The sequence below is a fragment of the Rhinoderma darwinii genome, chromosome 4, assembly GCF_050947455.1.
Source record: "Rhinoderma darwinii isolate aRhiDar2 chromosome 4, aRhiDar2.hap1, whole genome shotgun sequence".
Classification (NCBI taxonomy): domain Eukaryota; kingdom Metazoa; phylum Chordata; class Amphibia; order Anura; family Rhinodermatidae; genus Rhinoderma; species Rhinoderma darwinii.
In genome coordinates, this window is record NC_134690.1 from 42,115,007 (window position 1) to 42,139,071 (window position 24,065).

General features: G+C 42.0%; 1 protein-coding gene across 1 annotated transcript; it reads left to right on the forward strand.

The window, feature by feature from the left end:
• Window positions 1–1,700: 1,700 nt before the first annotated feature.
• MATN3 (matrilin 3) lies at window positions 1,701–24,065 on the forward strand. The gene is made up of 6 exons (XM_075863590.1): window positions 1,701–1,997; window positions 8,327–8,896; window positions 14,375–14,497; window positions 20,307–20,429; window positions 23,374–23,487; window positions 23,920–24,065. The coding sequence occupies exons 1-6, from the start codon at window positions 1,757–1,759 to the stop codon at window positions 24,063–24,065; spliced, it is 1,317 nt and encodes a 438-aa protein (XP_075719705.1). The 5' UTR covers window positions 1,701–1,756.

The following is a 24,065-nucleotide window of genomic DNA, read 5'->3' on the forward strand; positions in this document are numbered from 1 at the left end:
TAGGGTAATTGGGTCCGCGTAATTGGGTATTTTATGTGTATGAGGCCCCATGCACACGACAGCAAAAAACCTCCGTTTTTACGTACCGCAATTGCGGTCCGCAAAAACGGAGCCATTCACTTTCATTGAACACTGACACCTTTCCGTAGCACTACGGAAGGGTGTCAGTGCCGTGGAAATGTTCCAGGAATTATGGAACATGTCCGTTCTTTCACATTTTGTGGGCCGTGCTCCCATACTTTGTATGGGAGCACGGCCCAAAAATGCGGCTGTCAGACAGCGGCCAGCCGTGCCCGCAATCGCGGGCCGTGATTGCGGGCACGGTCGTGTGCATGGGCCCTTATTACATTTTTTTTGCACTTTACTTTACTATTTTTTTATTACTATGGTCTGTCCCTCAAAGGTCAAAAAAGACCTTTGGGGAACTTTATATATTTTTTTTTCTTTCTTTTACACCATGCTTTTCCACTGTAGCTGGAGCTGCACAGCAGCCCCAGTTACAGGAGAAATCAGCCCTCTCATAGTGTCGATTGTCACTAATAGGGCTGTGCTGGGTTTTGTAAGACCCAGCAGCAGTCTGTCACTAACGGCACCCGGTGATCATGTGACCAGTCACATGTTCACCATGAGCAACAGAGACAGCGGCGTGGCCGCTGCCTCTATTCCTATACACAGCGTTCATTGAGCGCTGTGTAAAAGATATCGGAGAAGACAAAAGCAACGAAAGCTGCTTCTATCCTTTCCTCAGGGTCCCCGGCAGTCACTGACAGCCGGAGACCCGACATTCAGCTGCCCGATCGCTCGGACAGCAAGTTAAAACCCGAGCCGTAAAAAGTCTATGGCTCGGGTTTTAAGGACCCTGACAACTGGCCGTAAAAACACAGCCAGCGGTCGGGAACCAGTTAAAGGGTAACTAAACGTTCAACAAACTTCAGACATGTCATAGTGAGATGTCAGAAGTTTGGATTGGTGGGGGTTCGAGCACTGAGACCAATCGCTAAAACGAAGCAGCAGATGCGCTCGTGTAAGCGCAGTGCCGCTTTGTTTCTGTTTGGCCTTTTCGGAAAGCTGATCTACGGGATCATAGACTTTCTATTGAGTCCGTACACCGGAAAAAGCCGAACAAAAAACGCAGCGGTCCACACTTACACGAGCGCTTCTGCCGCTTCGTTTTAGCGATCGGTGGGGGTCTCGTGTACGAGCCGGGTGAATGATATAGACACGCATTAGGTGTCTCCCGGTCATTTCGATGTATTAATACATTATTGTGACCCCTGATGAAGCACCCTGAACAATAAGTGGTGCGGAAACGCGTAGGGACACAGCTTATTGGCACGGATCGACCAGGTGTTTATTATATAACACAGTAAGGGGGAATTATCTGTTTGCAGTGTGCGGTACACTCACTATTTAGTACCCTCATATGCCCCCCTCCTGTGCAGGTCAATCATGCTTACGCCTTTTAGTTTGGTATTTCTATAATAAAATTCTATTTTAATCGTTCATATAGGCAGTGATATATTCAATAAATTCAAGTGAACGTACATCCTTATATATTGATGCAACAATTGTTGTGTAGTGTCAAATCCTACAAGGTGGTGGGGCGGAGAGGTGAAGGGTGGGTTTTCTCCTGAGGAGTAGTGGGTGGGATTTCCAGTGGTCAGGCGGGGGTTACAGGACACCTGGCAGACCTCTCCTCTGCAGACACTATCTCATTGTAGCAGTTTGCAGGCACAGAACCTGTGTGTCCCTCAGCATGGATCCGTTCCTGAGCAGGGCTGTTCTTTACACTTTTGGCTTTTTGCTGGTCGGCGTTCATGGGACCCATTATAGGATGTACGGATACCCCATTCATAACAGCTACATCTTCCCTCCTATGGTTCATGGCAGCGCAGTATTACCAGTGCCCAGACCTGGAATACTAGCCAGCCCTCCGCACACTACAAATCTGCGCTCCAAACCCGAGACCAGGACCCTTCAACTAAACCGGCCAACAGGTAGGAGCATCACAGATTCCCGTTATCATCCATACTTATCTGTGGATATACAGAAATAAATCTAATTTATTTTACTTGATTAGATACAATTAGAGCAGCGTAGTTTTTTTTTCTTCTCCGAATCACGTTTTGCCATTTCACCAAATGGTTCCCAATTCACCACCACTGGCAAATCGATTTGCCGTGTTTGAGATTAGTTTTTGCTGCTGATTTTAAGTGCATTGATCTTTTTCCCCTGATTTACAAAAAATTGGTCACCTCTATATACACTATTGTCCCTGATATTTACATTATTTTGGAAGTACATTGTATATTTTATACATTATACTTTGGAATTGAATACGTTTTTTAGATGTTGAGATAGTTTTTTCAACCATTTATTGTAGACGTATGTACCCGTGCATTATGCTTTGATTTATTTTTCTCCCCAGTAAATGAGTAATAATCTATTCATATCATGACACATATCATTAAAAATAATGTGACAGTAAAAGAAAAGAAAAAAAGAATACAGAAAATTAGTCTATAAAGATATACTGCATGGAGGATCGACTTAGGGCTTGTCCACACGTAGCGGAATTGCGGATGGAAAATATGCAGCAGAATACAGTAGCGGCAAAGTGGGTGAGATTTAACAAATGTCATCATCATTGAAAAAAAACGCAGCAAAATCTGCACCGTTTTCTGCAGTAATTCCGTTACGTGTGAACAAGCCCTTAGGAGGAAAGCTCGTCATCTTTAATAGAAGTCCAAATCTATTCGACAGCACATACTCTGTAAAGGCTATGTACACCTTTTGAAATAGTTTTTTTTTTTTTATATATAAAAATCTATTAGTGTGATTGGTGCAACTTTCAAAATACTTTTTATTAAAAATAATTTTTACTTTGTGAGATACAGCTGCTCTGTATCCTGTATACTGCGTGCGCTAAGACCAGAATCCGTCAGGGCCGCGGGACTGACAGGTTCAGTGACAGCGGGTCCTGCGTATCTCTGAAACACAGAATCGAGCTGTTGTCGATCACATCTAAGTTTATTAAAAAATAAAGGATATGAGGATACACTAATCCCACATGGCTGCCTCCTGCTGAATGTGCTCATGCCGAGCAGATATTCGCCGCTAAAACTCTGATATCTTTTTGGCACGATAAAATCTGCAGCACGTTTATTATATGCTGCAAATATTTTTCGGAGCATGGGAATGGGGTATAGAAAACCCCATTTACATGCATTGTGGGCAGAATGTTAGCGGATTGCGACAGGATTTGAGCACGGAATTCGTGCCTAAATCTTGACAGAATCCTGACCGTGTGAACATGGCCCTAGTATAGATCCTACACTAATTCACCCCAAGATCTGATCTTAGGGACAATGGCTCTTAGGCCGAGTTCCCACATAGCGTAAACGCTGCGGAATTTCCACAACGGAACTATATGCGACAAATCCGCAGCATTTACAGTAACAGCAAAGTGGATGAGATTTTAACATATCTCATCCACCTGCTGCAAAACCATTCATGAATTGACCTGCGGTATATTTTTTTTTTAAATCCGCAGCGTGTCAATATATGCTGCAGAATCGCTGCACTTTTGTTGTAGGTTTTCCCTATTGAATTCAATGGGGAGGTAAAACCTCCAACAAAATGCAAATGTGCTATTTTAGCAGCAGAAGCTCTGAGATTCCTCAACAAAAATCGCAAATCTGAAAAAAAAACGAAAAACTTTTTGTTTAAAATTAATGAAAAAGTCTTTACTTACCTCCCTGGCATTGTCATAGCGACGGCTCCTTGTTTCCCCGGCTGTTCTCCGTGCAGCCCGATCTCGTGGGATGCCGTTTCATCCCATGTGACTGCTGCAGCCAATAAACAGGCTAGAGCAGTCACATGGGCTGCAGCGTCAACACAGGAGGCCATGCTGCGCAAAAAAATAGAGCGACGCGATGCTATCACAGTGCCAGGGAGTATTGGCTTTTTTTTTCCACATCTCTTCCACGGTGGCAATTCCAGACGAAAATCTGCACCACAATTTTGTGTGGTTTTTCAGATGGAATTACCTGCGGGTCATAGGTTGGATACGCTGCGTACTTTTACACAGCGTATCCGATCTGTTGAAACATACTTTGCAGGATCACAATGATTATTTACAGCCTCATTTATCAAAATCTCACAGAAAAAACTGCTTTGGCAAAATGGAAGCTGCGTTGTGATTGGTTGCTATGGGCAACACGGACAGTTTTACTGTTAGTTATTGAGGCCTACACCTTGGTCTCCAGTGAGACACACAATATAGTTTCCCACTTCTTATACATAAAATGTTCAACTTTATAATAATCCAATTAACCTATTAGTATGTGTAGGAGGAACAAAACCCCCACAAACCCCATGTTGCTCTGGTCAGATTGGAACCATGTGTTAGAAGAGTCCCCTGCTGAAAAACTGATTACTGTTTAGGCCCCCATCAACCAGATATGATCTGCAAGAGGGACCTGGCAGTAAGTGTACAATCCCCTACAGCACCCCCACAGGGGAAATTAAGTATTACACAGTTCTTATTAGGCTGTCTGTGTAATCCAAGGACATGCCGGTTCCTCTTGACTGAGACACATTTACGGAAGATTGATGAAAAAAAAGGTCTTTGTTGCCCATAGCAACCAATCACAGCACAGCTTTTATTTTGCATTCCACTGCATATAGAGCTGTGCGGTGATTGGTTGCTATTGGCAACAAAGACCGTTTTTGTTTTAGACAGTTTTCATAAATCTGCTCCATTCTTTGCAGCTGTTCTCTCCACCCGACTTAGGGCGGATTAACACGAGCGTGTGCGTTTTGCGCAAGCAGAAAACGCTGCGTTTTGCGTGCGCAAAAGGCACTTAACAGCTCTGTGTGTCATCACATAGGATGCGCGGCTGCGTGATTTTCGTGCAGCCGCCATCATTATGACACTCCGTTTGGATGTTTGTAAACAGAAAAGCATGTGGTGCTTTTCTGTTTTCAATCATACTTTTGACAGCTGTTACGCGAATCACGCTTGTCCCACGGTAGTGCTTCCGTGTGGTGTGCGTGATTTTCACGCACTCATTGACTTCAATGGGTGCGTGATGCGCGAAGAACGCAGAAATATAGGACCTGTCGTGAGTTTTACGCAGCGGACTCACGCTGCGCAAAAATCACTGACAGTCTGCACTGCCCCATAGACTAACATAGGTCCGTGCGATGCGCGTGAAAATCACGCGCAATGCACGGACGTATATCACGTTCGTGTAAATCCGCCCTTATAAACCAATGGGAAACCCATCTCTATTAACTTATAATATAGTTTAATAAAATATAGTTTTATATATATATATATATATATATATATATATATATATATATATATATATATATATTTTTTTTTTTTTTAAAAGACAGTTTGTGCTGTCAATGTGTGTTCAGGCATTAATATGATTATTTTTTAAAGGTACAGAACATCTTTAATAGAGGATTCTTCTATTAAAGATGTTCTGTACCTTTAAAAAAATAATAGGGTGAAGCATTCTAACATAGATGTTCATATTATATTAAAGGAGTCAGTGAGGAGTAATCTCATGGTTCACAGCGGGCGGGGTTTACACACAGGATATTATAGAATTTTTGATGTACATTGATCTCAATGTTAGTATGGAGCTACTTAATAAAAATAGTAAGTTAATAAAAAGTACAAGGAAAAGAGAACATATTATTGCCCGAACAAACATTGACAGTACAACTCCGGGATCGCCAAGTTTCCTTCACAAGGCAAATGTTTACATTGAGCACAAGAGGCAAACAGTCCTGATTGATGGAGGAGTCCTGAGGAACACCATGTGGTTAATGTAGCTCCCAGAGGTCCTTCCAATGCCCACCTTACGTGGAAGCATCGAGGTACCGGCTGCCAGCTTTACTGTTCTGCCTCTAAGCCCCGGCAAGGACTCCAGCAGTGAACGACTCCCAGTAATCTACCATGAATATCTAATGAAGCCTAATTCAATTCTATCAACTTGAATCTGAGATTTTATGTCCTTCCCTATAAGGGTATGTTCACACGGAGTGTTTTCAGCCGTTTTTCGGGACGTTGAAAAATCGGAAGCAGAACGCCTCCAAACATCTGCCTATTGATTTCAATGGGAAAAACGGTGTTCTGTTCCGACGGGCCGGTTTTTTCGCATGTCACTTCTTCAGCCGTTTTTGGAGCCGTTTTTCATAGACTCTATAGAAAAACAGCTCCAAAAACGTCCGTAAATAACACCGCGAAATACGCGAGTGGCTTAAAATACGTCTAAAAATAAGGAGCTGTTTTCCCTTGAAAACCGCTTTGTATTTTCAAACATTTTGGAGTTTGTGTGTGAACATACCCTAACAAGTACAAGTAAAAAATATCCCAGAGTGACGACTCTTTTACACAGCCCAATGATTGGGGCGAACGCGCATTTGGTTCCGGATCATTACCCAGTGTAAACAAGGCAGCGATCACCCCTGTTGGCTGATTAGATCTTTTATGCATCACAAAAAATGGTCGCTTGTTGGCAGCACATCTTCCCGTGTAATCGGGATGTGCCGCTGACAAGATGCAAAATGTATGGGGACGAACTATTGTATTATCGATCGCTCATCCCCATACATTCTGATTGTTGCTCCATTTAAATCATTGATCGACGCTCAGGTACCAGGTAAAAATCGACAGAGACAGATGTGTTTGGTAGCTGCTAATAAGGTCACGGTAAACCTACTGATCATCACAAAAAGTACGATTTAATTTCCATATGGAAATTTTGAGGTTGCAGTAATGTTGAGATTTCACAGTTAGATGATTTAAAGAAATTATTTCGGTGGATTGAATTATAAATTATACATAAAGTGTCACGCTGGAGGTCAAAACTTTATTAAATCATATTACTAAGCAGTGAAGTGTGTGACTCCAAAAGTTTGCTGGAAATTTAAAGTGGGAGGCGACCATATGATCCAGAAGTGTGGGGGGGGGGGGGTGGTAAAGGGATGGGATGTGGCAGAAATGGTTGTAGTTTTCATGGGATACAGATACAGTGCTGCTCCATTGAGCTTTTCTAAATTTCTAGACAGTTTAGTAGAATTTCCACAAACGTTTTTTTTCTCAAATATTTTGTAGCCAGCTTGGGAACAGAGTGACAAAATGCCCCCCCCCCCCCCCCCCCCCCCCCGACATCAAACAGAGATCTTGAAAATGGTCAAGAAATGAAACACAAATAAAAAGTTGCAGAACTTTTCATAATAAATAAATAACATTGTGATGTAATTAATATACTATTTATTAACATAAAATCAAGGGGGGGGGGGGCCGGGACTTTCCAAAAGTTTTATGAAGAATAACATCCTCCAGGAAAGTTCCTTGGCAACAAATGCTGCCATCACCTAAATCATTTCTTTTTCATTCGAATTGCTCCAGTTAGCTGCTACTGAAACGTCTGATCTGCACATCCCAAGCTGCAGGGGAGACACAATCTGTGCCTCTCCTGTATTCTCCAATGTACGGCCCACAATCTTCTTGCACGCATCCTGACTGGTCTTTTTATTCAGTCATTTTTCTGTGAATTTTGTTTTAGATATATTCATATGTAAAGGTATACGAATGCAAAATAGCTCTCCTCCACAAGGCTGAAAACTATCTCTACTGCCACCTACAGGTGGCTACTCTAGTAATCCTTTGTGTGCATTCAGCAAAATGCTGCCCATGCAGGAGTATTATCTAAGGCAGTGGTCTCCAACCCGTAGCTCTCCAGCTGTAGCAAAATATCAACTTATAGCATGCCTGGACAGCTAACCGACTGTTAGGGCATGCTGGGAGTTGTAGTCACATGTTGGAGACCACTGATCAAAGGTCTGGTTAGCCAAAGATGAACCTAGAACATCAGTCTTAATGCCCCTTTACACAGGTCAATGATCGGGCAAACAAGCGTTTATATGAACGTTCATTCCCGATCATTGTCCTGTGTAAACATGGCAACGATCAGCCAATGAACGAGCAAACGCTCAGTCATCAGCTGATCCTATCATTTATGCAGCACAAAATATTATCATTGTCGGCAGCAAATCTCCCTGTTAAAACAGAAAGATATGCTGCCAACATGATGGAAATGTATGGGGATGAGCGATCGCAGGAACGGTCGCTCGTCAGCATGCATAACCAATCATCGCTCCTTGTAGAAAGAGCAAACGAGGGCCGATCAACGAGCTGTCACTTGTTTTTACGGCCCGTGTAAAAGCACCCTTAGATGGAATGTATAGACTATAAATATGGCTGCATCTAACATGTATTTGTGGGCTACTATCTTTACAGACACTGCCTGTAAGAGCCGGCCCATGGACTTGGTGTTTATCATTGACAGTTCCCGCAGTGTCCGTCCTCAGGAGTTTGAAAAAGTCAAGATCTTCCTTTCAGACATGATTGATACACTAGATACCGGTGAACGTGCAACTCGTGTATCTGTGGTAAACTATGCCAGCACAGTGAAGACGGAATTCTTCTTAAAGACCCACTTTAACAAATCTGCCATGAAGAAGGCCGTCTCCTTTATTAATCCACTGGCCACTGGAACCATGACTGGACTTGCCATACAGGCAGCCGTTGAAGAAGCATTTACTCAGGAATCAGGAGCACGCCATGTGTCCTTCAAGATACCTAAAGTAGCGATCATTGTGACAGATGGCAGGCCCCAAGACAGGGTACAAGATGTAGCTGCCAGGGCGCGGGCCTCTGGTATAGAGATCTATGCGGTTGGAGTAGATAGGGCAGATATACAGTCTCTTAAGCTGATGGCCAGCGATCCCTTAGAAGATCATGTCTTTTATGTGGAAACTTATGGAGTCATTGAAAAGCTCACCTCAAAGTTTAAGGAGTCTCTTTGTGGTAAGTAATCTTCCCTCTTGTTCAAAAAAGGAGAACTACCTTCAAAAGTGGACAGTTCATAATTTTTTATTTACGTTTTTGGAGATATTATGTAGACAGAAGGAGAACATTGTGGCTTTGGCAGACACAGGCAACTGAGGGTCCCTGTGCAAAAACAGTGTATTTAGCCCCTTTCACTAGCCCATACATGTGAGAGGCAGGGCCTAAAAGGCTTCCATAGCCGCCGGCAAGATGGCGCCGGCTCAGGAGCTGAGCCGGTGTCATCAGCGAGGATGCCAGCTGTATGTAGGTTGCTGGCTCCGATTCTGGCCATTAACCCCTTAGATGCAGCAATCGTTGCATCTTAGAGGTTGGTAGCAGATCGGCAGCCCTACCATGCAATCGCAGGGCTGCCGACTGCTGCTATGGCAACTAACAATGGCCTTCTGCTCTGCCATTACAGAAGCCGATTTGGCCCCGCCCGGAGGCAAAGCCTAATCGGCTTGCTGTCAGTGAATGACTGACAGATCTAATACATTGCACTACATAGGTAGTGCAATGTATTAGAAAAAAAATCTGACTGTTGGACCTTCAAGCCCTCTAGTGGGACTAAAGAAAAGTGTAAAAAAAAAAAGTGGAAAAAAATAATTGGCAATAAGCGTAAAATAAAAACGTTAAATAAAAACGCAAAGAACAATGCCAGAATTTCTGTTTCTTTCCCTAAAAAAATTTGAATAAAAAGTGAGCAAAAAGTTGCATGTATCCAAAAATGGTACCTATAAAAACTATACGTTTTTTCTCGCAAAAAAACAAGCCCTCATACAGCTCCGTTGACAAAAAAATCAAAACGTTATGGTTCTCACAACATGGCGACAGAAAAACATTTTTACAAAAGTAATTTTATTGTGCAAAAAGGTGTAAAACATAAAAAAGTGCTATAAATTTGGTATCACCAGAATTGTACTGACCCGCAGAAAAAAGGTAACATGTAATTTAGAATGCATGGTGCATAAAAAAAAACTATGCCAGAATTGCTGTTTTTTGGTCACCTTGCCTCCGATAAAAAGTGATCAAAAAGTCGCATGTACCCCAAAATGGTATCAAAAATAACTACAGCTCGTCCCGCAAAAAAAGCTATGAAAAAATTATATTATTTAAGGCTCCAATAAGTCAGGAAACAAAAAATCTGCAGCTGTGCAGCCCGCAGGGAACATTTCTTCTGTTTCACGAGGCGATTTATCAAGGCCCTAAAATTAGAGAACCAGGAAGGGGAGGGCCCAAACATATATGCTGGAAGCGAGGGCACCCATACTATACCAGGACAACACTTTCCCGGCAGCATTTCCCAAACCGCAAAGGTGCGGAGTTTGGACCAAAAGGGGGATAAGAAAGGATGCCATATATCAGTGCGACACCGGCCTGTGCAGAAAGGATTGAGCACAGCGTGACACACATCTATGGATTATTTTACAGGTTTTTTTTACCCCATTATTATACCACCTGACTATGCCCCTGTTGTACTCTGCCCAGCTTACATGTACCCCCACATTATAAACTAAAATACCAGTAAATTCCAAACAAAACTAGCACCAAGCAAATCCACGCTCCAAAAGCCAAATGGCGCTCCCTCCCTTCTGAGCCCTACACTGTGCCCAAACAGCAGTTTGGATCCACACATATGGCATCACCATACCCGGTAGAACCCTTTTAACAATTTTTGGGGGGTGTGTCTCCAGTGGCACAAGCTGGGCACGACATATTTGCCACTGAAATGGCATATCTAGGGAATAAAAATATTTTTACTTTGCACCATCCGCAGCGCAATCATTTATGGAAAAGACCTGTGGGGTGAAAATGCTCACTACACTAAACAAAATTGATTTCACTTATCGTAAAGAAACGGCACAGAGTCAGCCGTCATATCACCTCTTCACCAAATTTTGACCAGTAGTGTATTATGTAAGTGCTGGAAATATATGTGGTATGTGTATGTATATATGTGGCATGTGTATGTATATTTGTGGAGCATGTGGATATGTATGTATATATGTGGTGTGTATAATGTGTGTATATATGTGGTGTATGTATGTGTATGTATGATGTATGTTTATATGTGGTGTGTGTATAATGTGTGCATGTAAATGTATGGTTTATGTGTGTATGTATAAATGTCGTGTATGTATATACTGTACAGTATGTGCTGCATATATATGTGGTGTGTGGGTATATGTAGTGTAATGTGTATATGTATTTATATGGTTTGGGGATGTAATTTATGTATGTATATACAGTATGGTATGTATGTATGTATGTATGTATGTATGTGTACAGTATATGTGGTGTGTGTATCTATATGTGTGGTGTATGTATATATGTGGTATGTTTTTATAATGCGTGCATGTAAATGTATTTTGAGGGGCAAGAACTGGGGTGTGCTTTGTGCCATTCTCATTATGAAATGTTGGCGGGTATGAAAATGATGAGGAAGGGGAGCTCCGTCATGAAATCTTTGCACTGGGCCCACCAACGTGTGAATGGCTGTGATTCAAACTAGTACGGAGACAAAGGGAGGGAGAAAAAATATTACACTGGTTCCATTATCACCATATAGCTTTGTGAGCAGCCCGGTCACCATATCAAAGGGTGTATAAAGATTATATTGAGGAAGAAGAACTTTTCCACATTTTTGTGATGGTGCCCTCTTGCAGTTAGGATCATTTGAGTTGCCGCAACCGTAGAATTTTTTGTGGAGTCTAAGTAAAAAAAAAAAAAGCTGAGCACTAGAGCAGGGTCCGAAGCTATCCTCTTGGAAGAAATATTGGAAATGAGATTGTTTATATATACCTTCTGTCTATATTTAGAGTGGCACTGCTACCACATATATAGAAATGTGCATTATATACACCACACTCCCTCCAGCACAGCTCCAGATAAGTGTCATCAGGTTTGGCAATTCCGGTTGGGATCATTTACCAACACAAGGCAGTCTTATGAGACACTTATGTAAAAGTCCCTCAGAGGAAAGATATATGCTTGTACTATATATTATGTCCTTTTTCGCAATGTCACATGAATGTTAGGGGGTGGACTCGAATTCAGGTTATGCGCTGAGGTCCAGGAGCTTCAAGCTATGTCTTTTGGGCGCCACATTATTAAATTGGGCTGACTAACTTCATGAAATTTCTCAATGTCTCATTGATTTAACCACTGTCCACTGGCACCATGACTGGTGTACCTATAGAGACAGCCCTTCATGAAGTATTTAGTGAAGAATACGGAGATCGACACATGTCTCCCAAAAAAGTGTACAAGATGTAGCTGCCAGGACAAGGGCATCTGGCATATATATATGTGGTGGTAGTAGAGAGGACAGGGAATAGATGGGGAAGTATTTTTTCTTTTTTACATCTTTATGTCAGACTGTTACCCTGGTATGTTTGATAACGCAACCTATCAAGTCCCGTAGCCAAATTAAAATAATTTTTTGCATATATAATATAATACGTTTAGTTTGTATTACAACAATGGGCGTGGTCAGACATGGAGTCTTCGGTCACATTACCCAAACTTTAAAATTCCCCTTTGGATATATAAATAAGTGTTTTCTAATCTCCTAAAGTATCTCTAACAAGTTTGCGTAAATTCTCTTTCACAATAAAAGAATGATAATGGTTTTATACATGAAGAAGCTGATGGTCATTATCAGCAAGAGAAATCAAAATAAAACCACTATAGGCCCAAGGCATTACCCCCACATAAAAAACAAGAACATGTACCTATCTTTATTTGATGATGTAAAGCGGTTTATGTCTCTTTATAGACACTAAGACTTTTTGGGGCAGGTGTAGGCCCCGTTACTATTCCCAAACCTGGACTACCACAATAGTAGTTTCAAAACAGACAACTAAAGTAGCTTTTGTATCTGAATCACAGTATGTCTATGTTTTACACCTAAACGATCACATTATTACAGAGTTTGGTAATTGGGGAATGATAGTACATAAGGGAGAACTATACAAGTACAATTTATTTTTGTATTCTGCAGAAATTAGAGAAAAACTAAATTTATTTATCGCCCTGGGTTAATTTTAAAAAGGTTGTGTGGTTTAGTAGGTCCCCCTGACAATGATCTGATCATGCTCGGGCACCCCCCCCCCCCCACAAGTAATCTACTGTTTTTGGCTCCCCACTTTAGTTAATAAATAAATGAGGTCCCGAGCAAGGATTCCCCTCCATTGCATCAAATTGTCCTAATAGGGCATATGGATAGAGGTTATTTAAAGTAGACTATATCTTTAAGTAATGTTTGGTTTAAGTAGATCTTAGTTCTAATGACATTAGTTCTGAATTTTCCTTTGATCCTTTTTTTTTCTAGAAACTTTGTGGTGACTACTTCAATTTTATCCTAATATAATAGATAAAAGGGGTTCTTTGGGACTTTAACGTTGATGGCTGAGCAGCAATAGCAAGCACTTCTGTATGTACGGATGAACTGCTGCACTTATGTAAACAATTAATGTAATGCGGCTCTTGCAGGGGTGCTGCAGCCTCTTTATTGTACTGTTTGGCGGGAGTCCTGGAGGTTGGACACCTAACGATCAAACAAAGATGGCCTACCCTTAAGGATAGTCCATTAACATTAAAGTCCTAGGGAACCTTGTTAAAAATGTTTCCTGTTTATGGTGACATGAAAAATATTTCCCCCAATTAAGAAACAGTATTATCTAACACCTATATCACCCATGTGGAAAAAGTAACTGCCCCCTTAATAACTAATTGACCACATTAAGAGTCAGCAGAATGAATATAGCTAGACTTGTCGAACCTAAATGTAAAATATATATGCTTGAATTTAAGTTATACTGATACTTTCGGAGGCACAGCAGGGACCGTCTGACTCTTTTCAAGGAGGAATCAGTGATACAGAGACTGACAGGGAGACCGACAGCATGGGTACCCTAAAGCTAGAAGAGTTGTTGTCAGATACAAACTGTATTTCGAGGCTATTCCTAACATTTGACATGTAGTAATCTTCTATGAAAAGATGTGTCCCTCATGGGACTAGAACTATTCTCTTCTATAGTTGTTGAAACTGTAATCCGCATATAAGCAGCCTACTATAGACTCAATGTTCCGGAGCTTCCTATTCCTGGGCAGTGCCGAAAAGAGTGAATGGAGCTGCAGTTATCTGACAGCTGCTCCTTTATAGTTTCCTAGTGTGCACTGATGTTTAGTGAGATCAAATGAAGGGCAGGCACCACCTAATGATATTTTGGGTGCAGTAGTGTCTCAAAATACAACATATGTAGTAAGAAAGGTAAAAAAAAGAATAGACACAAACTTACTGCACTCTTGAATCATGTAAAAAAATTACAACGTTTATCGGTTCTATCACGAATTGCCGCTGTTTTGTGATGCGGTTTTTGCCCGCATGGCATATACAGATGAAACAGGTTAAAACCGGATATGATGAATTCTTTTATATTTAATGTTCTCTAGGAGTTGATTTATGTGCTCCGGGGAGACACGACTGTGAACACATCTGTACAGCCACCGCTACGTCCTATCACTGCAAGTGTCGTGACGGCTACATACTAAATCCAGACAAGAAGACCTGCTCACGTAAGGATGACCATTCAGCTACGTAAATGTGATTCATATAAAGTTACACTATGGGAATTTTTAAAAGTTTTCCTTTTGTTGTATTTCCTTGACCTTCTGATCAGCATGTGAATTAATAGTAGACTTATAAACAGATGCAAGCTTTATTGGCACAAATGTTCGCCTGTCACATTTCAAGTTTTATGTCCACGATTGAACATAATTTCATTTTTTAATGCAAATATGTGCAAAATTCTGCTCTGATTAATTTCCGAATACAGTTAGGTCCAGAATTATTTGGACTGTGACACAAGTTTTGGAATTTTAGCTGTTTACGAAAACATATTGAATATACAGTCATATAATCAATATGGGTTTAAAGTGCAGACTCTCCGCTTTAATTTGAGGGTATTCACATCCTAATTTGAGGAAGGGTTTAGGAATTACAGCTGTTTTATATGTAGCTGCCTCTTTTTCAAGGGACCAAAGGTAATTGGACAATATCTCAAAAGCTATTTAATGGGCTTCATGGGCTATTCCCTCGTTAATCCATCATCAATTAAGCAGGTAAAAGGTCTGGAGTTGATTCCAGGTGTGGCATTTGCATTTTGAAGCTGTTGCTGTGAACACACAACATGAGGTCAAAGGAGCTTTCAATGCAAGTGAAACAGACCATCGTTAGGCTGAAAAAAAATGAAGAAATCCATGAGAGAGAGAGCACAAATGTTAGGAGTGGCCAAATCAACAGTTTGGTACATCCTTGAAAAAAAAGAGTGCGCTGGTGATCTCGTGAACTCCAAAAGGCCTGGACATCCACGGAAGACAACAGTGGTGGACGATCGCAGAATCCTTTCCATGGTGAAGAAAACACCCTTCACAACATCTACCCAAGTGAAGAACTCTTTTCTGGAAGTAGGTGTATCAGTATCTAAGTCTACCATAAAGAGAAGACTTTGTGAGAGCAAATACAGAGGGTTCACCACAAGGTGAAAACCATTAATCAGCCTCAAGAATAGAAAGGCCAGATTAGACTTTGCCAAACAACATGTAAAGAAGCCGCCCAGTTCTGGAACAGCATGAAACTAAGATCAACCTGTACCAGAATGATGGGAGGAAGAAAGTATGGAGAAGGCTTGGAACGGCTCATAATCCAAAGCACACCACATCCTCTGCTAAACATGGTGGAGGCAGTGTGATGGCATGGTGGGGGCAGTGTGATGGCATGGTGGAGGCAGTGTGATGGCAAGGTGGAGGCAGTGTGATAGCATGGGCATGCATGGCTGCCAAAGGCCCTGGGTCACTAGTGATTATTGATGATGTGACTGAAGACAGAAGCAGCCGGATGAATTCTGAAGTGTTCAGGGATTTACTTTCTGCTCAGATTCCACCACATGCAGCAAGGTTGATTGGACGTCGCTTTACAGGACAGATGAACAATGACCCCAAACAAACTGAGAAAGCAACCCAGGAGCTAATAAGGCAAAGAAGTGGAATATTCTGCAATGGCCGAGTCATCACCAGATCCCAAACTGATCGAACATTTCACTTGTTTACGACAAAACATAAAGCAGAAAGACCCACAAACAAGCAACAACTGAAGACAGATACAGTAAAGGCCGGCAAAGCATCACAAAGGAGGAAACCCAGCGTTTGGTGATGTCCATGGGTTCCAGACTTCAGGCAGTCATCGCCTGCAAAGGATTCTCTACAAAATATAAATAAAAAAAACATTTTATTTTTGTCCAATTAATTTTGAGCCCCTGAAATGAGGCGGTTGTGTAGAAAAATGTTGGCAACTCCTAAACGTTTCACAGTATATTTTTGTTCAACCTCTTGAATTAAACCTGAAAGTCTACACTTCAATTGCATCTCAGTTGTTTCATTTCAAACCCAATGTGGGGGAATGCAAAGCCCAAATCATGAAGACTGTGTCACTGTCCAAATAGTTATGGACCTAGCTGTATATCTTTATAATGGTTGGAACTCCCTTTTTCTGATGCAAAGCTCAGATACTGCATAGACATACGGTAGGGTTAGATGATGAAATTCTGTCTGCCTGCAGTCACCAGTAGAGAGAGCTGACTGCATATTGTTTACATAAAGAACACAAAGGTAAAACATTATGCAGTAAGCTCATATGCGCCCCCTAGCACCACTTTTGTTTTAAAACTGGCGCACAAATAAATAGGATGATACAACGCATACTGTGCTCTTGAACTGATAACGCTTACGGTAAGGAAATGATCACATATGCTTAAAGAGAAAATTAACATAAAACAGATTTCCACAAAAATAATTAAAAGGTGAATTCTCCCTAAATACATTGTATGATGACAATGGCCTTTGAGTTATAGGTCCCCAAACTGGATTGTTTGGAGATTTATGACCGTAGATTTTTCCAAATCAATGTTTGATATAGAGTGACATTAATATTTATTGTGTCCAGGCTGTCAAGGTTTGGAAGCAGATTCATCCAGTGGCTGAAACAATCAGACAGGAGGCTTGTAATAGTGAGAGCAGTCAAGTAACAGTCCAGGTTTGGTACAGAGACAAGCAGCAACAGTTTGTAGCAGAAAACAGAGACGTGGTCACAAAACAATCCAAGTTCAATACACAGATAAGTGGCAAGGATTTGTAGCATGAGGCAGAGATGTGATCAGGAAACAAATCAGTTTCGGCACACAGATAAGCAGCAACAGTTTGTAGTGTGAGGCACATACATGATCAGGAAACAATCCAAGTTCGGTACACAGATTTGAAGCAACAGGTTGTAGCGTGAGGCCGAGACGTGGTCAGACTACAAACCACGCTCGGTACACAGATAAGCAGCAACAGTTTGTAAAATAAGACAGCAATGAACTAGACTAGAAGAAGGAAGCTTAATAGTCTGGCAAGGAGGAAGGACCATGGTTATATAGGAGCCAAAAGGATGAGACTAATCAGATAATCAAGGCAAGGAATCTCAAGAGGCAAGAATTAACTAGAACCTAGACAATAGATTCAGCGGCGGAGCTGTCCAGTATAACTAAAGCTCAATGAGAAGAGATACTGCCTGCGACACAGGAGCGTCTGGGACAGAATTCTGACACTAGCAGTGCCAAAGAAGTTTGGATGCAATATAGACAGGCCCTTCGTTCAGTGAACTCATAACCAGTTCCAGTTCAGTGCAACCACCAGTGTCATCTTTCAACAAGCCTACAGTGGAGGAAATAAGTATTTGATCCCTTGCTGATTTTGTAAGTTTGCCCACTGTCAAAGTCATGAACAGTCTAGAATTTTTAGGCAATGTTAATTTTACCAGTGAGAGATAGATTATATTTAAAAAAAAAAAGAAAATCACATTGTCAAAATTATATATATTTATTTGCATTGTGCACAGAGAAATAAGTATTTGATCCCCTACCTACCATTAAGAGTTCAGCCTCCTCCAGACCAGTTACACGCTCCAAAACAACTTGATGCCTGCGTTAAAGACAGCTGTCTTACATGGTCACCTGTATAAAAGACTCCTGTCCACAGACTCAATTAATCAGTCTGACTCTAACCTCTACAACATGGGCAAGACCAAAGAGCTTTCTAAGGATGTCAGGGACAAGATCATAGACCTGCACAAGGCTGGAATGGGCTACAAAACCATAAGTAAGACGCCGGGTGAGAAGGAGACAACTGTTGGTGCAATAGTAAGAAAATGGAAGACATACAAAATGACTGTCAATCGACATCGATCTGGGGCTCCATGCAAAATCTCACCTCGTGGGGGATCCTTGATCCTGAGGAAGGTGAGAGCTCAGCTGAAAACTACACGGGGGGAACTTGTTAATGATCTCAAGGCAGCTGGGACCACAGTCACCAAGAAAACCATTGGTAACACATTACGCCATAATGGATTAAAATCCTGCAGTGCCCGCAAGGTCCCCCTGCTCAAGAAGGCACATGTACAGGCCCATCTGAAGTTTGCAAATGAACATCTGGATGATTCTGAGAGTGATTGGGAGAAGGTGCTGTGGTCAGATGAGACTAAAATTGAGCTCTTTGGCATTAACTCAACTCGCCGTGTTTGGAGGAAGAGAAATGCTGCCTATGACCCAAAGAACACCGTCCCCACTGTCAAGCATGGAGGTGGAAACATTATGTTTTTGAGGTGTTTCTCTGCTAAGGGCACAGGACTACTTCACCGCATCAATGGGAGAATGGATGGAGCCATGTACCGTCAAATCCTGAGTGACAACCTCCTTCCCTCCACCAGGACATTAAAAATGGCTTGTGGCTGGGTCTTCCAGCACGACAATTACCCGAAACATACAGCCAAGGTAACAAAGGAGTGGCTCAAAAAGAAGCACATTAAGGTCATGGAGTGGCCTAGCCAGTCTCCAGACCTTAATCCCATCGAAAACTTATGGAGGGAGCTGAAGATCCGAGATGCCAAGCGACAGCCTCGAAATCTTAATGATTTACAGATGATCTGCAAAGAGGAGTGGGCCAAAATTCCATCTAACATGTGTGCAAACCTCATCATCAACTACTAAAAATCTCTGACTGCTGTGCTTGCCAACAAGGGTTTTGCCACCAAGTATTAAGTCTTGTTTGCCAAAGGGATCAAATACTTATTTCTCTGTGCACAATGCAAATAAATATATATAATTTTGACAATGTGATTTATTTTTATTTTTTTTATATAATCTATCTCTCATTGGTAAAATTAACCTAGCGTAAAAATTTTAGACTGTTCATGTCTTTGACAGTGGGCAAACTTACAAAATCAGCAAGGGATCAAATACTTATTTCCTTCACTGTATATGACATGCCAGAGGAAGATTAAGTTAGAAATTTAAATTTCTCTCTGCTTATAGAGCTTATTAGTCATGTACAAAAATGCACTTTTGCCGCTCCTCTTTGCCATGCCACACCCACCCTGTGTGAATATATCCTTAGGTTTTGTCGCATTCACATTGTGGCACAGACCTTGTGGCTCCTGGGTCTGACTGTTTTTTTCTAAACCACAGAATGCTATACGGGTGATTGTATTTTATGAACTTTTATTCCCAATTGGTTCACACAAATTTCAATGCCAGATCTACAGTGTAAAAACCCAACCACACAACCCCTCATATCTCAGATTTTTGTACCCGTTGGAGGTATACGTTGGGACTTCCGATGTATACCCCCGAGGAAAGACTGCAACGTATCCCACTATATAGGCATACAGTGGGATACTTCGCCCGAAACCCCGGGCTGAGCACTACCTGAAGCAGTGTGTCCGGGGAAGTTCCTGGCGTCACTGTCCATATATGGACAGTGATGTCAGAAGCTTTACAATGATGGAGTCCCAGGCCAGAGCATCGGAAGCGTTCTAGCCAGGGACTCCAGTCCTGGGGTAGCTTCCCAACGCATACGTTTAACGTATATTTGTGACGGATGCCATACAGTGGCATTAGTCACCTTTAGGCTCCCATGTTAAAAAACGTATACTGCGTAGTATGCCTATTTTTTTTGCCTGATCCCTCAGGATGGGATAGTGTAGTCTACTACGCTATTCCCCCCTTCTAAAAAAAGGTATACAGACATATACCAGCCCGATGGAGGCAAAAAGGACACTCTCTTGGCCCATCGGGCTAATGGAGGCCTATGGACTTGTTCAGCATGTATGTTGGGAGCTTGCCCGACATACACGCTAAACGTAGGGTATAATTGTGATGTGATAGGGGCTCTCAAGTGACATGGGAGGATTTGGATAATTTATTTCAACCATGAATTTTCAGGTTTTGAGAAGTTATGACATCAGATGTAGATTTACATGATAAAGATGCTATGACTTTGTCTCTTTGTACAGGTATAGATGTATGTGCACTAGGGAGACACGACTGTGAGCATATCTGTCTGGCATCTGCTATGTCTTATCAATGCAAGTGTCGCAACGGCTACTCACTCAACCCAGACAAGAAGACCTGTTCACGTAAGATTCCAGCTTCTCGCTGTAAGGGGCTGTGAAAACAAAAACATTGCCTATGATTAAAAGAGCAAATCCAGTCACAATTAATATTAAAGTAAATTATATTGTAACTTCTACAAAACACCTTTTTGTTATTCTGAAGGTCACTACCCTCAGGCCTTAGTCGGGGTAAAGCATTCTTTTTCCCCCCTTCTACCAGGGAATGTTGTTTTTACTGTGCTCATTGCCGCTCCCTACGGAGAAATTAAATTTTGTATTAAGATGCTTAAAGAAGAGTGGGGGAAGGGAAGTGACAACTGCTCGCGGCGCATTTATGGTCATTGCAACGCAGATGCCTCTGAAAGCCCTGGCCGCTATAATAAATTCTTATTGCTGAAGACCAGGAGAAAGACCTTGTTAAAGGTTCTCTAACAGAAATGAAGAGGTTTCTGAATATATTTTTTTCTCCGAAAACTCCTTTGAATATCTTTTTATACATCGGGGAAGATTTATCAATATTATCATAAGATACATAATTTTACAAAACAGAGAATAGCACAAAATGCTCCAAATTTATAAAAATGTTGCACGCGGTATAATAAATTTGTCTCAACTCGTTAGACTTCTTAGACACTTTTCTCTTCCATTCGCCACCTCATGGTGGGCATACTTTACACCAATCCTTTGCACCACAAAATATGGTGCATGTTGTTAATAAATTTGTAGCATTTTACGACTCTTCTTAGCCATGTGACTTTTTCTACACACTTTAGACACAAGTCTCTAAACACATTTGCTGCATGACACATAACTCACTTTTATGGCGCAATTTGCTTAGTAAATCTCTCCCAATATCTTATAAAGGGGTTTTCCCACAATAGATATTTATCATCTATCCACAGGATAGATGACACGTGTCTAATCGCTGGGACCAACACCACTGGACCTCCCACCAATCACTGGAATGGGGGTTCCGAGCCCTCCTCACATTGAGGGAGATCATGAATAGATCAGCGATCGAGTATGCGCCTGCTACTCCATTCAAAATCTACGGAGCTGATGGAAGCAGCCAAGCGCTGTACTCTTCTGTCTCCATCAGTCCTATAGTCTATTAATGAAGCGGCACCGCACATGCTAGACTGCCGCTCCCTTGAAAGTTCTCCTCACTGTGGTTGTGCAGTTAGGAGACATTAGGAGCTTGGGACAGACCCCTATTCTCGTGATCGGTGGGGGGCCCAGTGGTGGGGTCTCCACCACTCAAAAATGTATCTGTTAGGGATCTGCCAGGTACTTCATCTAGGTATACTCCTGGGATTAATCAATCCACACCTGAGGCCAGACCTGTTCGACTGACACCATCTCCCACCAACCAGGGTGGCAGGCTCAGGAGTGGGAGAGCCTATCGCGGCCTGGTCTGTCGGAGTTAGCTCCGCCCCCTGTCCTTTATTACCTGCCCTGTTCTCTCCCTCAGCGCTTGTAATTCTTTTGGATTCCTGGCCCCACTGCTGCTTGCTCCAGCCTGCTTCTGCCGTGCTTCTGCCTTGCTGCAGTTCTGCTTGACCTGCTTTGCTTTGCCCCTGGCTTGCTTCTGTCTCCGTGCCCGCTTGGGTGTACTCACTTCGTCCTGGTCCTGACTGTTCGTTCGCCGCTCCGTTTCCTCGTGGCGTTTCGTGGCTACTGCCCCTTCCCTTGCGTGTTCCCTGTTTGTTTTCCTGTGCACTTAGACAGCGTAGGGACCGCCGCCCAGTTGTACCTCGTCGCCTAGGGCGGGTCGTTGCAAGTAGGCAGGGACAGGGCGGTGGGTAGATTAGGGCTCACTTTCCCTTCACCTCCTTCCTGCCATTACAGTATCACCTATCCTGTGGACAGGTAATAATTGTCTATTCTGAGAATACCCTTCTAACTACTGTCCCTTGTATGGAAATTAACAGGTAGGAGATTTTTTTTATACATTGATAGAATTGCTATTTTTATAATACTTCCAACTTACATAGATGATAAATAATAAGACATATTGGCCTATAAAGTGCTAAAAACTCTTTCAATGTTAGAATTGTATATAGGAGAATAGTTTTTGCATTTGCTATGGAGACCAGGACTCCTGCGCCATGAGTTTCGAGAACCTAAACAGGGCTGCACCTTTGCACTATTAGCAAACAAAAAATGAGGGATTGAGGTTCGTCACAAGCGCCAAACTTTACTTTTCTCCTACACAGATGGGTAGTAGGGAGTTGGGATGAACAAGCTTTAGACCCTTGTGTGGCAGGATGGGGGCTATGGCGCTATGCTTCTACACTAGTGTTATAGGGTCCATTCTTAAAGGGCAACAAAATGTTCAACAAACTTCTGACATGTCAGAAGTTTTGATTGGTGGGGGTCCGAGCACTGAGACCCCCACCAATCGTTTAAACGAAGTGGCAGAAGTGCTCGTGTGAGCGCTCAGCCGCTTCGTTTCTGTTCGGCTTATTCCGGAAATCGATGTAGCGGTGTACGGACTCGATAGAAAGTCTATGAGCCCGTACACCGCTGGCCCGTAGACTGTGGGGGTCTCAGTGCTCGGACCCCCACCAATCAAAACTTCTGACATGTCACTATAACATGTCAGAAGTTTGTTGAATGTTTAGTTACCGCTTAACTGTAATAAATTCTCAATGCTGCAGACAAGGAGCCTAATTTTCCAATTATTTCGAATACACTGTTCCGATCAGTAAGTCACAGTATGAAAGTTGCTGAATATTCTTTTCATTAATCACAAAATCTTCCATTTGTAAGAACGCATCTGGGCACATACCGTCGTCATTTCTTAATACTTTTGTCTCACAGTAAGAAGTTGTTAGCCTTCAGCCATAATTGCTCTTACAACAGGATTTAGCTCTACATCTACTTTAAATTACTTTGAGAACGATTAGGAAAAATAGACTAGCAAATGTTTACTGACTGTTTACGTCGTATTGTTCTGTTGTTACAGAGGAAGCGCGAAGTGTTGTTCAGATAGAAGATCCCTGCAAATGTGAAAGTCTGGTTGCCTTTCAAAGCCAAGTCCACACTTATATTGAGTCTCTGACTACAAAACATATCCTTTGTAAGGCACATGAGAGCGGTTTCTCAAAGAACATTTCTAAAGATGTAGCGTGCAAAATAGCTCTCCAGAAAGAAAAAAAAATATCTCTCTAGTGCCACCTATAGGTAACTATTCTGTAATCAATGTCTGACCCTTTATAGAACTTTGAAACACAACTGGGGTTTATAGCCAAACCAGAGATACCCATCTGTAGACAGCACTGTTTCGGAGTGGTTGCTCCTCATCAGTACAGAACCCTACTCTGTATGTAGGATTATCCAATCTGAAACAGTGCTGTCTACAGATGGGTGTCTCTGGTTTGGCTATAAGCCTGAGTCATGTTTCAAGGCTCTATAAAGGGTTGGATATTGACTTACAGGGAAGTCACCCATAGATGGCACTAGAGAGACAGTTTTCTTCCTCCTGGAGAGCTATTTTGCATACTTTTCCCAGGGAGCATTGCCCTTAAGACTCCCTGCCTGCTGGATGTCCGCAAGGAGAATCAGTATCTTCCAAGAACTACAGATGTATTAGAGATGTATTTGTCATCTGGCACAACTCATGGTGCAATTATTAGATATGGCACAATTTATGGCTAA